Source organism: Equus asinus, chromosome 26 (assembly GCF_041296235.1).
Source record: "Equus asinus isolate D_3611 breed Donkey chromosome 26, EquAss-T2T_v2, whole genome shotgun sequence".
NCBI classification, from domain to species: Eukaryota; Metazoa; Chordata; class Mammalia; order Perissodactyla; family Equidae; genus Equus; species Equus asinus.
Genome location: NC_091815.1, coordinates 24,452,726 through 24,467,840, shown reverse-complemented (window position 1 = coordinate 24,467,840; position 15,115 = coordinate 24,452,726). Strand labels below are relative to the sequence as shown.

General features: G+C 45.0%; 1 protein-coding gene across 1 annotated transcript; it reads right to left on the bottom strand.

Annotated features, from left to right (window-relative positions):
* Nucleotides 1-1,434: 1,434 nt before the first annotated feature.
* Nucleotides 1,435-3,146, bottom strand: LOC106843266 (interferon lambda-1-like). The gene is made up of 5 exons (XM_014860214.3): nt 2,976-3,146; nt 2,675-2,746; nt 1,815-1,958; nt 1,629-1,712; nt 1,435-1,533 (listed from the first exon to the last, which is right to left on the bottom strand). The coding sequence occupies exons 1-5, from the start codon at nt 3,144-3,146 to the stop codon at nt 1,435-1,437; spliced, it is 570 nt and encodes a 189-aa protein (XP_014715700.2).
* Between the last annotated feature and the right edge of the window lie 11,969 nt (nt 3,147-15,115).

Below are 15,115 nucleotides of genomic sequence, written 5' to 3'. Positions count from 1 at the left end.
TGCCCTCTGTATCGGGTACTAATTCTTTCGTTTCTGAATTACGGGAAAGTCTAGGGGGTCCTGGGGGAGGGCTGGGACAGCATGGGTGGCATGGGTTTGCTTGGGGGGACTTGGGGAAATAGCTATTTGCTAACTGGTATGACAGTATTTCAATGTTTTAATAACAGAAATAGTACTACCTTTGGGAACCCATTGGATATTAGTCCTGCAGGCGATTCACAACCTTGGAACCTCCATGGACTATTTTAGGCATCTACCAGGTCCGTCTCCCACCTTCTTCCTGCTGATAGAACTCGAAGTTTGCTCGGTGTTCACCATCCCTGGGGCATGTTCCCAGGGGAGGGGCTTCTCCCTAACCTCAGGGGAGAATCTTGACTAGTTTCATGCTATCTTTGTAATTACATCTTCCTTGCCAGTGATTGGTTCAGGCTGGGGAAATGACTAAATTCTAGCCCATGAGACAAGCATGCCCATCCAATGAGGAGTTTCTCTGAAAGGTTCGCCTTGCTTTTAAGAACCATGGAAGAAAAATCAGGGCCCCAGACAGACATTGTGGAGCAGAGGCAAGCTACCCACACTAGGCCTTGTCCAAATCCGTCACCCACAGACTCTGTGAGCATAATAAGATGGTGGTTGTTTCACTCTATTACGTTTGAGGTGGTTTGTTCTGATCTGGAGGATATTGTTTGTGTGTGACAGCTGGAGCTGTGGCTGCCCTCTTGAGGCCACGAGGCAGCCAGCATAAGAATCAGCCAAGAGAAATGGAAAGAACTTGGTTCCCCAATGACCTTACTGAATGAATGAATTAATGAGTCCTCAAACTGCCCTGCCAATGGACTTTTTGTTATGTGTGCTAATAAATTCATTTTTGTTTTACCCATTTGTGTTGGGTTTCTGATCCTTGTTATAGGATAAAGCATCCTGATTCATATAGACCTCCACCCATCCTAGGAACACATGGAAAAGACTTCACACAGACAAGGAAAGACAGGGACATATAAACATGTGCGTAAATACACACACATCTGCACACACATGGGTCTGAAGATGCTATTATGCATCCTCAGGTGGACTCAGGTTCTGGCAGGTACTCCCTTGCACACATATACACACGCACACACTCACAGAAACCAGGCACACACAAATGTACACAACCAGTCCTGAATTTGCCTGCACCATACAGACATCCACACTCGGTCACAGACCCACAGTCACACGCACACTCAAGGAATCACTTATTATAGGAGGGTCCAATTGCTTCCTGTTTATTTGTGCATATTGTATAAAAGTAAGAAAAACCCATTTCTTTGGGGTCTGAGCCAGGACTGCAGCTCCATAAATAAGGGGTGAGAGGAAATAACTTAAGGTGGGCGTGGGGCTTAGTGCATAAATAAGGTCTGGGGTCCCAGACAGGCTGGGGGTGGGTCCAGGTTCTCAGAGGCACAGGTCTCCGCTGGCGACACAATTCAGGTCCCGTGTGAGGAGGCGGAAGAGGTTGAATGTGACAGAGGCCTCGAGGCAGCCCCAGGACTCCTGGGAGAGAGAAGAGAAAGTGGTTCCCATTGCCCGGGCCCCAGCCTTCCCCCTTACCCAGGGCTCTGGCGTCCATTCTCCTCCCAGTCACTCACCTTCTTCTGGACCTCGTGGAGCTGGTGCAGCCACTGGTGGAGGCGGCCCCGGGGCCTGGGACCTGCTGTGGGCCGAGCAGGGACCTGTGGGCAGAGGAGGGTGGTGTGTGAGGCGGGGCCTGGGCCAGAGGGGGACAGATGGGGGGTCAGAGCCCACACACACAGCCTGGGCGCCCGAGCACTCACACAGGCTTGGAGTTCAGAGTGGATGTGACGCAGCGTGAGAAGCGGCCGGTCCAGGATGTCCGCCAGGGACGAGTCAGCCACCATCGCCAGGATCTTCAGTGTCAGAGCTAGCTCGGCCTCCAAGGCCACGGGGCGCTCCCACACCTGAGGACAGGTGAGAAAGAACAGGTGAGGGGCAGCTGGGGTGGAGACGTAGGAAGGGTAGGCGAGAAGGCCCAGTTTAGTGGGGACAGGAGGGGAGCACAGGGGAGGAGGGCAGGTGACAAGGGCACTCACGATGGGTCAGGGCAGAGGGAACACATGAGGAAGAGTGGAGATGAAGACGAGAGAGGGGAGGCAGGGGAGAGACAGGTGAGGGGTGAGGGAGAGGCGCATCGTGGGGGTCACAGAGGTTTGCAGAGACAGGAGGAGAAGACAACAGGTGAGGGGGACACTTGGGTGCGTAGGTGAGAAGGGTGAGTGAGGGAGGAGCGTGTGCTGGGAAAAGAACCATGGAAGAGAGTGGCCGAGGGACAGAGGTCAGAGTCAGTGGCAAGGAGGACAGGGAAGAGGGGAAGAGGGAATCGGTGTGGAGAGTGGACAGTGACAAGCTGGGCAGGGCAAGGCGCACGGGTGGGGGACTGACCGAGGGGAGAAAAGAAGGGAGAAGGGAGTACGTAAGCGTAGAGGTGAGCGGGACAGGTGGGGGAGACAGGGAGGTGCAGACAGGCAGGGAGATGATCAAAAGGGACCAGTTGAGGACGGACAGAGGCACAGGACAGGGGAGGAGAGGCCAGAGAGAGGGAAGCAGTTGAGGGGCCACTTAACGATACAGGGAGAGAGGCCAGGGGAGGGTGAGGCGGGCATGACTCCCAGCTCACCTGCAGCTGTCGCAGGTCCCAGGTTGTGGGGAAGACAGGGGAACGGCAGGTCCAGTTCTCCAGCGAGTTTTCCTAGAGAGCGAGAGCAGAGGTTAGCCCACAGTAGGAGTGCTGGAGGCTAGCCCATGGCAGCCAGGATGAAGGTCTAGCAGGAAGGCGTCAGAAAGGATAGAGGTTAGTCACAGCTGAAAGGCTAGAGGCTAGCCCACAGCAGGAGGAGAGAGGTTAGCCCACCATAGCAGGACAGCAGGTCCGCTACAGTAGGAGGGCTCCAGGTTAGCCCACAACAAGAGGGACCCACCAAGGCATCTTTGGCCTTCTTGAAGGCCTCCAGCTCACTCGGAGACAGAGATTTGAACCTGCCGATGTCGCAGCTCCTCTGGGTGGTGGCAGGCTTGGAAGTGGGGACGGGACCTGCCCTGGCCAAGCCCAGCCCCGCGATCACCAGCACCAGGATCCGCACTGCAGCCATGGCCAGATCGCAACAGCTCCCCCGGCTGCATGGCTCGGTTTTTAAGGAGGCCAAATGAGCAATCTGTGTGTGGAACCGAAAAGGCAAATGGAAATTGCAACCTCCACTTTGACTTAAAACGCACGAGTGGGTGGGGCCGGCCGCTGAGCCAGGTGAGCTCACAGGTGTGGGCGGGGCCAGGTGAGAGGAGAAGGAAAGAAACGGAAACCCCAAGAGGGAGCCTGACAAGTCCCTGAGCCTAGTTAGGAGTCCCTGGGACTTTGGAAAGCCCCTGACTGAGGCTGAGGCAGGTAGAGCGACAGGAAGATGTCACAGAAGGGCAGGGCTGGGCCCGGGGTGGGTGGGTGCGGCTGCCTGAGTGACAGACGGAGTTTCCTCCATTGATTGAAGCGTGTTCCACGAACTCACTCGTCTTACGCTCCGAACATTCCCGTGACTAGTTATTTTCGTGATCAGCCCCATTTTACTGGTGAGGAAACTGAGGCACAGAAGCCCAAGTGCCTTGCCTAAGGTCCCTCACCTGGTTAATGGCAGAGCTGGGATTTGAACGGAGTCCCATGTGCTTACCTCTGCTTCTATAAACAGCCAAAGTCACAGACGCCCAGCTCTCCTTTCTCTCTCTCTGGGGAGCGTGAAAGGGGAGGGACCTCCTTACTCGTTGGGGGCAAGAGAACTTGCTGGGGCCGGAGGGGCTGCCTGGGGAGAAGGCAGTGAGGAAGGCTTCCAGAAGGCAGGCAGAGTCTGGCTGCTTTGCCATCATCACCCCCCGCGGTAACAACAACTGTGCAGCGGGTGGGGAATTGTTGGGACGTGCACGGACTTCCTATTTTTCATTCCTTTATTTTTTTCTTGGCCCTTAGGCGCAGAAAGTTATTAATCACACTCTTCAGGTCATAAGAGAGAGTCACGACCCGCCCACGAAAGACCCTCTGAGGGTTTACCCCACCCCATGCCCTGTCCCCACTCCCATCCCTGCCCCTCAAGGCACCCCTTTAATACACTTGATACAGAGCTGCAAAGATGTATCTTTATCATTTGTGATTTCGTGTGCGTATATGTTTCTAATTTACATAAATGAGATTATGCTATAAATCTAGTTGTATCTCCTTTTTTTCTTTTTTAATGTAACAGTCTAGATCTCTCCACATAGGGGTGTATATCAAGTTGGCTGTTTCTGACTGCTACACTGTGTTCCATGGTGTGCCCACAAGTCAGTTGTGCTTACCTAGTCCCCCAGTGATGGACACTTAGGTCGCCTCCAGCTGCCCATCACCACAAGGCTCACGCATTTCCTTTCTAAGCGGTTTTCTAGGACACGCACCCAGCTGGTGTCGCCTCGCACCCCATGCCCCCTCAGCTCATTTTTTCGCTCGCTTGTAGATTTGGTGGGCTGTTCCCGCACGTGGTGACAGTTTCCCACCTTATGTGCCTGTATCTTTCTGCTTCTCCACCTGAGGTCTTTCTCCCGTCTGTGGGCAGAACAGACTGGAAGTGCTGAGATTAATCCCCCAGGGGCCATCTTCAACCAGCCAGGGAATAAATACTTCTGCCTCCCCCTTCCTCAGTGGGTCACTACTGAGGCATGCTCTCCATGATGCCTCAGGGCCTCGGAGGGTCCCCAGGAGGAAGGCGCTCTGGTTGTGCACAGCAGTCACCCTTTCTGGGCTGGGACCAGGGTGAGGAACCAAGGTACCTAGGATGCAAAATTTAAGGAGGCCCTCACGCTCAGCTTCCAGTAAGTGTGCTGGATGCCTCGCTGCCTCGCTCTGGTCCAGACTCTGCACTGCTTATTGGCTTTTTCCTCAAATTTCTCCACTCACTTGTGTTTCTTGGGGGTAGCTCCCAAATAAACCACCTGTACCCTTGGCTCAGAGTGTGCTTTTGGGAGACCTCAAACTGAGACATATCTTCAGGGTCACAGGGCATACCTGTCCTTATATTGTCTAGTCAACACTGTCCAATAGAACTTTCTGCACGGGTGGAAGTGTCCTATGTCTGTCCTATCCAATACCGTAGCCACAAGCCACATGTGGCTGCTGACTGCTTAAAATTTGGCTAGCGCAGGGGCTGGCCCCGTGGCCGAGTGGTTAAGTTCGCGCGCTCCGCTGCAGGCGGCCCAGTGTTTCATTGGTTCGAATCCTGGGCGCGGACATGGCACTGCTCATCAAAACCACGCTGAGGCAGCGTCCCACATGCCACAACTAGAAGAATCCACAACGAAGAATATACAACTATGTACCGGGGGGCTTTGGGGAGAAAAAGGAAATAATAAAATCTTAAAAAAAAAAAAAAATTTGGCTAGCGCAACGGAGGAAATGAATTGTCAGTTTCTTTCTCTTCTCTCTAATTTAAATTTCATTGCTCTACGTGACTAGCAGCGCAGTTCTAAATTCTCGTCTATTGCTCTCCCAAACCGTGGCATCTGCTTCCTTCCCTCCGGAAGTGCTCGAGTATCCCCACAAAGGTGTGGCCTCCTCGACCCCGGGATCTGATTTAGACGACGAGGTCCTGGACTTTGACTATGAGCCTGATGCAAAATAAATGAGACTTTTGAGGTTGTGGAAAGAGAGGAGTGTCTTTTGCATATGGAAAGAATATAAGTAATTTGTGACCAGAGGGCAGACTATAGTGGTTTTAAAATATGTCTTCAAAATCTTCAACCCCTTCCCCACTGAGCAGCGGACCCATCCCTTTCCCTTGCATCTGGGTTGGCCGTAGAAGCCCAAGTCGCCGTCCGTGCTGCGTGACCCCTGAGGCTGTGTCAGAAAAGGCGAGGCAGCTTCTGCTTGGTTCTCTTGAGATTCTCAGCCTGGGGAAGGCCAGCTGCCATGTGAGAAGGATGACTGCCTGGAGACCACCACGCTCCCACCTCACTCGCATCGACTGCCAGCCACGTGCATGCACCATGTCAGACACCCAGTTCGGCTCTCAGATCCCCCAGAGGATGGCTGGGGCTCTATCACCTCTAATCCCCACCCTACCAAGGACCCCACAGAGCCATTTTTACTCTACTGCTCCCATGCCTCTGGCGCCCAGAGAGCAAAAGAATTATATATGCACACAAATATTCCTCTTATATACAAATGTGTGTGTGTGTGTGTGTGTGTGTGTGCCCGCGCCTATGGTTACCATTACTATGTAACTAATATTCCAAAACTCCAAAAATCGTAATTTGGCCACTGTGTATGGTGACCAGCACTGGGAATGTGTAAACAGAGCTCTGATTATTGTCCTGGCAGTAACACTTTAAAAAAGGAATTAGAGTCTCATATTATAATATCCCAAATGTCCAGGATACAAGAGAAAATAATTCATTATACTTGACATCTCAAGAACCAGAAAGGGGCCGGCCAGTGGTGCAGTGGTTAAGTTCGCATGTTCCGTTTTGGCGGCCTGGGGTTCGCTGGTTTGGATCCTGGGTGCGGATGTGGCACCACTTGGCAAAAGCCATGCTGTGGCAGGTATCCTACATATAAAGTAGAGGAAGATGGGTATGGATGTTAGCTCAGGGCCAGTCTTCCTCAGCAAAAAGAGGAGGACTGGCAGCAGATGTTAGCTCAGAGCTAATCTTCCTCAAAACAAAAACAAAAACAAAAACAAACAGGAAAATTTTAGATAGAATGGGAAAAACCAATAAATAGATTCCAATACCAAGAAAACACAGACATTGGAATTACCTGACAAGAATTTTAAAGCAACTGTTGTAAAAATGCTTCAAGGAGAAAGCATGAACACTCTTGCAACAAATTAAAAAAGAACAAGTCTTGGCAAAGAAAGAGAAGACATAAAGAACCGAATGGAAACTTTAGAACTGAAAAATACAAATAACTGGAATAAAACTCATTGGAAGAAGTAAATAGAAGACAAGAGATGAGAGAGGAAATAGTCCATGATCTTGATAATAAAGCAATAGAAATTATCCACCCTAAACAATAGACAGTAAATAGATTGAAGTCCGAACAAAAGAGAAGTAGATTTTAAAAAATTAAAAAAGACTTTTGGGACAAAAGGAGCCTTGGCAACTTTTGGACAATGAAAAAAGTTCTAACATCCACATCATTGACATTCCCAGAAGAAAAGTAGAAAAAAAACTAGGTCTGAAAAAAATATCTGAAGAAATAATGGCTGAAAACATTCCACCTTTGGCAAACTATATAAACTTACAGGTTCAAGAAGCTGAGTGAACCCCAGACAGAGTCAATGCAAAGTCATCCACATGCGGGTGCATCATAATCAAACTTCGACACAGATCAAACCAAGGACAAAGGAAGAATCTTGAAAGGAGCCCGAGAGAAATGGCACATTACAGTTTATAGGGGACAATAATTTGATTGACAGTGGACTTCTCTTCCGAAACCACGGAGGCCAGGAGGAAGGGGCGCATTTTCAAGTGCTGAGAGAAAAGAACTATCAACCCAGACTTCTTTATCAAGCGAAACTATTCTTTGGGAAAGAAGGTCAAATAAAGACATTTTAAATCAAGAAAACTAAGAGAATCTGTTATCAGCAGACCTATGTTAAAAGACTTGCTGAAGTTCTTCAAACAGAAATAAAATGAACACCAGAGGAAACTTAGAACATCAGGAATGAAGAAAAGCTTACGGAACAAATAAGTATGTAATTAAATACAATAGACTATCCCCCTCTCGAGTTTTAAAAATAATATTAGATGTTTGAAAGCAAATTATACTACTGCCTGATGTTATTCTCAATGTATTTAAAAAGATATTTAAGATATTTATGTATTATAAAGAAGAGAGGGTAAAGGGATCTAAATAATGATAAGGTTCCTACATTTCATGTGAGGTGGTAAAATGTCAATACAATTACAGTGTGATCAGTTATATGTGTATTGAAATCACAGAGCAACCAATAAAAAAAAAAACACTTAAACAAAGAGATATACTCAATAACACTATAGAAGGGCAGCCCTGGTGGCCTAGTGGCTGTTTGGCACACTCTGCTTTGGCGGCCCTGGTTCAGTTCCTGGGTGCAGACCTACACCACTCCTCTGTCAGTGGTCATTCTGTGACGGCAGCTCACATACAAAAAGAGAGAGAGGTTGGCAACAGATGTTAGCTCAGGGTGAATCTTCCTCAGTAAAAAAACAAAACAGGGGCCGGCTCTGTGGCCGAGTGGTTAAGTTAACGCGCTCTGCTGCGGCGGCCCACGGTTTGGATCCTGGGCGCACACATGGCACCGCTCATCGGGTCACGTTGAGGCGGCGTCCCACATCCCACAACTAGAAGGACCTGCAACTAAGATATACAACTGTGTACAGGGGGGTTTGGGGAGATAAAGCAGAAAAAAAAAATAGATTGGCAACAGTTGTTAGCCTAGGTGCCAATCTTTAAAAAAAAAAAAAAAAACAAAATGCTATGGATAAAGTGAAACAAAACAGGAAAAATATTCAGGTAATCCACAGGAAGGCGGGAAAAAGGAAACAGAAAAGTGAAAAAAAAAAAGGAACTGAAAGAAAGGATGGCAGACTTAAGTGCCAACATGGCAATAATTACAATAAATGTAAATGGTCTATATGTAGACAGAGATTGGCAGAAAATGTTTTAAAAAATGATGTGTCTACAGGAAATCCATTTCAAATATATGGCGCAGGTAAGTTAAAAGTAAACGGATGGAAAAAGATATAAGAATCAATAGAAAGTTGGAGTGGCTATACAAATAATAGATAAAGTAGGCTTGAGGAAATTCCTAAAGAAAATGATCAGAGACAGAGAAGGACACTACATAAGGATAAAAGATCAATGTACCAAGGAGACAAAATAATCCTAAATGTTATGCACCAAATAACAGAGCTTCAATACACGTTGAGAAAAACCCAACAGAACAGAAAAGAGCAATAGGAAAATGCACAATTATGGTTGGGTACTTCAATATCCCTCTGTCATAATGACTCGACAAAAGATCCACAAGGATTTAGTAGACCGAACAATGCCATCAACTAACAGGATCTGATTGATCTTTGAAAAACATCCCACCCAACCACTCTAGAATATGCATTCTTTTCAAGCGCACATGGAACATTCAACAAGATAGACCATATCCTGGGTTATAAACCCAACCTCTACAAATACAGAAGAATTAATACAGAATGTATTCCCTGACCACAATGGAGTCAAACTAGAAATCCATACAGAAAGACAACAGGAACATCTCCAAACACTTGGAAATTAAACGATGTACTCCTGAACAATCCGTGAGTCAGAGAAGAAATCTCAAGGCAAATTAAAAAAAAAAAAAAAAACACTGAACTAAATGAAAATGAAAATAAACCGTATAAAAATTTGTGAGATAAAGGACAGCAGTGTTTAGAGAGAAATTTATAGCATTAAATGCTTAGGTTGAAAAAGAAGAAAGTTCTCAAATCAACAATCTAAGCATGCACCTCAAAAAACTAGTAAGAAAGAGAATAGGGGCCGGCCCTGTGACCAAGTAGCTAAGTTCAGGCACTCTGCTCTGGCGGCCCAGGGTTTTGGCGGTTTGGATCCTGGGCGCAGACATGGCACCACTCATCAGGCCATGCTGAGGCAACATCCCACATACCACAACTAGAAGGACCCACAACTAAAATATACAACTATGTACTGGGGGGATTTGGGGAGAAAAAGCAGAAAAAAAAAAAGATTGGCAACAGTTAGCTCAGGTGCCAATCTTTAAAAAAAAACCAAAAAAAGCAAAGAATAAACCCAAAGGAAACAGAAGGAAAGAAATAAGAAAGATAAGAGCAGAAATCAATGAAATAACCAGAAAAACAGTAAAGAAGATTAATAAAATAAAAAATGGGTTCTTTGAAAATATTGATGATTGACAAACTTTTAGCAAGACCGAAGGATTAAAAAAGAGAGAAGACACAGATGACCACGATCATGAATGAAAGAGGAGATATCACTACAGACCTCACAGACGTTAAAATGAAATAAATACTACAAGCAATTCTACTTGTACACATTCTATGACTTAGACAAAACGGATAAATTCTTCAAATACCACAAACTACCAAAGCTCACCTTAGATGAAAGAAACAAGGTGAATAATCTTATTAACTGTTAAAGAAATGTAATTAAAAAGTTTCCAGGAAAGAAATCTCTGGGTCCAGATTCACTGTAGAACGCTATCAACCATTAACTGAAGGAAAAATTACCACCAATTCTTTACAACCTCTTCCAGAAAGTAAAAGAGGAGGCAAGACTTCTAATTCATTTTATGAGGCCAGCATTATCCTCATTCCAAAATCAGACAAAGACAGAACAAAAAGAAAGAAAGAAAGGGGAAAAAAAAGGAAATTGTAGGCTAGTATTCCTTGTGAACATAGACAAAAAAAAAAAAAAACACCTAAAAATTTAGCAAATTGCATCCAGCAATAAAAACACATATAAAAAGTCAGTACATACCCAGAAGAATTGAAAACAGGGACTCAAAAAGATACTTGTATGCCTATGTTCATAAACACAGAAAGTAGATTAGCGGTTGCCTAGAGCTGGGAGCACGGGAGAAGGAAGAATTATTGCTTAAGATGTAGAGAGTGACTGTTTGGGGTGTTGAAAAGTTTTGGAAACAGATATGGGGGTGATGGTTGTACAATATTGTGAATGTACTTAGTGCCACTGAATTGCACACTTAAAAATGGTTAAAATGGAAAATCTTACTTTATATATTTGTTATTGCAATTGAGGGGGAAAAAGTTAATCTTACTGGAAGAATAGTCATCCAAAGCAAGTAAAGATGTTTTATATTTTTAAAAAAATCATACACCATGACAAAATGGAGGTTTATTCCGTGAATACAATACTGGTGCCATATTTGAAAATCATTCAGTGGAATCTACCATATTAACAGGCTAAAGAAAAAAAAATCACGTGATTATATCGATCAAGGCAGAAAAGGCATTTGACTAAATCTAACATCCATCTCTGATTAAAAACTCTCAGCAAACTAGGAATAAAAGGAAACTTCAACTCGACAGATTCTATGAAAAACCTTCAGCTAGCTTCATAATGGTGAAATACTGAAACCTGTCACCCTAAAATCAGGAACAAGGTAAGGATGCCCACTCTCACTATTCTTCTTATTTTTATCGTGGTAAAGTACACACATCATAAAATTTACCATCTTAACCATTTTAAGGGTACAGTTCAGTGGCATTAAATACATTCACATTGTTGTGCTATCATTGCCGCCATCCATCCACAGAACTCTTTTCATCTGGCAAAACTGAAACTCTGTACCTAATAAATGGTCACTCCCTATTTGCCTTTCCGCAAGACCCTCGCAACTGCCATTCTTTCTGTCTCTATGAATTTGACCACTCTGGGTACCTCATATAAGTGGAATCACACAGTATTTGTCCTTCTGTGACTGGCTTATTCACTTAGCATAATATTTTCCAGGTTCCTCCATGTTGTAGATGTGTCCGAATTTCCTTTCTTTCTCAGGCTGAATAAAATTCCATTGTATGTGTATACCACATTGTGTTGATCCGTTCATCTGTCGATGAACACTTGGGTTGCTTCCATCTTTCGGCTTTTGTGAATAAGGCTATTATGAACATGAGTGTACAAATATCTGTTTGAATCCCTGCTCTCAATTCTTTTGGGTATGCGCCCGGAAGTGGAATTGTTGGATTATGCAGCATTTTTAATTTTTTGAGGAGTCGCCATACTGTTTTTCCACAGTGGCTGCACCATTTTACATTCCCACCAATAGTGCACAAGGGTCCCAATTTCTCCACATTCTCATCATCACTTGTTACATTCTTTTATTTTTTTACTAGCAGCCATTCTAATGGATGTGAGGTCTCACCACTCTTACTTTGTTAAGTACTATGTTTAGTCCTAGAAGTCCTAGCCAGTGCAATAAGGCTGAATAAATAAACAAACAAAAGGCATAGAGATTGGAAGGAAGAAGCAAAACTCTCTTTGTTGATGGCATGAATGTCTATGCATAAAGCCACCAGGAAACTATAAAATTTCCTGGAAGTAAAGAGTGAGTTTAGCAAGGATGCAAGCTACAAGGTGAACACACAAAATCAATTATATTTCTTTATTCCAGCAGCGAATGATTGAAAACCAAAATTAAAAATGCAATATACCTTCCAATCACTAAACAAACCCCACTTAGGTATAAATCAACAAAATATGAATAGAATCTGCGTGTCAAAAACTACAAAATCCTGATGAAAGGCATCAAAGGAGCTCTAAATAAAGCTGGAGACATACTGTGTTAATGGACCAGAATGCTCAGCCTTGTGAAGATGTTAGTTTTCCCAAACTGCTCTATAATTCATTGCAACTCCTATCAAAAATCCAAGACTGCTTTAGTATATATACACAAACTTGTCTTAAAATTTATATGGAAAAGAAAAGGAACCAGAACAACTAAATTATATTCAAGAAGAAGAAGAATGTTGGAAAAATCACACACCTGATTTCAAGGCTTATTAGATGGTAATCTGGATGGTGTGGGACTGGAGGAAGCAGACACAGAAACTGATGGAAACAGAAGAGGGAACTCATGAATGGAGCCGCATGAGTATGCCCAAAGGAATGTGGACAAAGATGGAAAAGCAATTCAGTAAAAGAAGGAGGACCTTTTAACAAATGGTGCTGGAACAACTGGACATCAACAGGCAAAATATGAACCTTGACCTCAACCTCACACCTTCAATAAAAATCAATCAAAATGGGCCGTAGATCTTCAAGAAAACTGTCAACTTTTAGAAGAGAACACGGGAGCAAACCTATGTGATCTGGGATTAGGCACAGTTCTTAGATTTGACTCCAAAAGCATGACTATTTAAAAAAAACAAAAAGGATCAACTGGACTTCATCACATTAAAAACTCTTACTCTTGGGGCTGGCTAGGTAGTGTAGTGGTTAAGTTCGCACACTTTGCTTTGGTGGCCAGGTGGCCCTGGATTCACAGGTTCGGATCCCAGGCACCCACTTAGCACTGCTCATCAAGCCATGCTGTGGCAGCATCCCACATAAAACAGAGGGAGATTGGCATAGATGTTAGCTCAGCAACAATCTTCCTCACACACACACACTTTTAGTCTCTGAAAGACTCTGTTAAGAGGATGAGAAAATAAGTAACTGATTGGAAGAAACTATTTGCAAACCACATTTCTGACAAGGGCTAGATCTAGAATATATTTAAAAACCCTCAAAATGCATCAATTAAAAAATGCAAAAATCCGATTAGAAAACGGGCAGAAGACATTGACATTCCACCAGAGGGAATATTCAGGTGGCAAATGAACACAAGAAAAGATGTCAGTATCACTCACCACGAGGGAAATGCAAATTAAAATCATGATGAAATACCACGACACACCTATTAGGATGGCTAAAAATAATAAGGCTGATAGGACCAAATGCTGGTGAGGATTCGAAGAAACCAAACTCTGGGAACGTAAAATGGTGCAACCTCTCTAGAAAATACTTGGTACTTTCTTAAAAAGTTAAATGTACACTTATACCCCATGACTCCATAATCACACTCATGGGCGTTGATCCTAGGGAAATAAAAATCTGTGTTCACACACAAATCTGATATGAATGTTCATAGCAGCTTCGATAGCCCATTGAACTATTTAATACTAGCTAAGCTAATTAATATTAGTAGCTTGCAGCACTCAAAACTAGAAATGATCTGCATGCCCTTCAACAGGTGAACAGTTAAATATTCACTGTTGGCACACCCATTCAATGGAATAGTACTCAGCAATAAAAAGGAGGGAACTAGCGACACACACAACAACTCGGGTGGATTTTAAGGGCATTGTGCTGAATGAAAAAAGCCAGTCTCAAAAGGTGACATGCTATGTGAGTCCATTTATATAACATTCTTGAAGTGACAAAATTATAGAGATGGAGAACAGATTAGTAGTTGTCAAGGGCAACGGAAGAAGAGGGAAGTGTGACCATAAAGGGGTGGCATTTGGGCGTTTCTTAGTGGCGAGGAGACAGTTCTGTGTCTGGATTGTGGTATTTATACATGATAAAATGTCACCGAGTTAAACACAAAAACACACAAAAAGAAGGAGTGCATTTGAAAGCCGGTGAAGTCCGTCGGGTCCGCAGTCTAGTTAATGGTTTTGCGACAATGTCAGTTTCCTAGTTTTGAGAATGCGCTACAGTTATGTAATGATGGATACAGAGAACTTCTCCGGAGTATTTTTGCAACTTCTTGTAAGTCTACAGTATATTAAAATAAACTTTTTTTTAAAGTTAAAGTTGATAAAAATGTACTAAAAGAAAAAACCTGATCCCATGCGTATTTTTCCATTCGGCTCATACATTTTTTCCCCTTTCGTTTGTACCTCCCTCTCCACCCCTCCCTCTCCCACTCTAACCCCCTTAGACAACCACTGGGAACTCACAGCTTCTCTGTACACTCATATCAAATGCAGATCCACAGCACACATTTTTATTTTTGGTTTTAGAAAAGTGCTGTCAATTATCCGGAGTACATTTTTCTGCAATTTGCTTTTCTTGCTTTGCAAAGCTACTGGAACCTATCCTGGGATCGGGGTAGGTCTCCTGGGAGGAACGCAAGGCACAGGTTCTCAGGTGGGGGTGGGAGGAGCTGAGTCAGGGGACCCTGCCCCACCTCCCGAGGTGCCTCCTGGGCCACCTTGGGTTCTCTGACGTGTCTCTCAGGACCCCCACTGCAGGGCGGGAGATCCTAGAGGCACACACAGGGGCATGTCCTCAAGGGCAGAGAGTGGGAGATGGGCAGAAAGGGGCTCTTTGGTTCAGCTCGGGGGAGAGGAGTTGGACTGCCCACTGCTGGGATGGACTTCAGATCCCACCCGCAGACCCCACCCCCCGACGACCTCCATCCTATGCTGCCTTCTCGGCAGCTCCTTGCCTGCGCACATCTGAGACGTCCCATTGCCCCCATGTCTCTTCCTGGCCCTGAGAGCCATCGAGGGGTCCCGGGTGGGAAAC

What these genes read in the sequence shown, in the direction of transcription:
- LOC106843266 (XM_014860214.3), bottom strand. Translation starts at nt 3,146, where the DNA reads ATGGCTGCAGTGCGGATCCTGGTGCTGGTGATCGCGGGGCTGGGCTTG. An exon ending in AGAAGGCCAAAGATGCCTTG is followed by an intron (nt 2,747 to 2,975) that starts GTGGGTCCCTCT and finishes CTCGCTCTCTAG; the next exon opens with GAAAACTCGCTGGAGAACTG. An exon ending in ACTCTGAACTCCAAGCCTGT is followed by an intron (nt 1,713 to 1,814) that starts GTGAGTGCTCGG and finishes CTCTGCCCACAG; the next exon opens with GTCCCTGCTCGGCCCACAGC.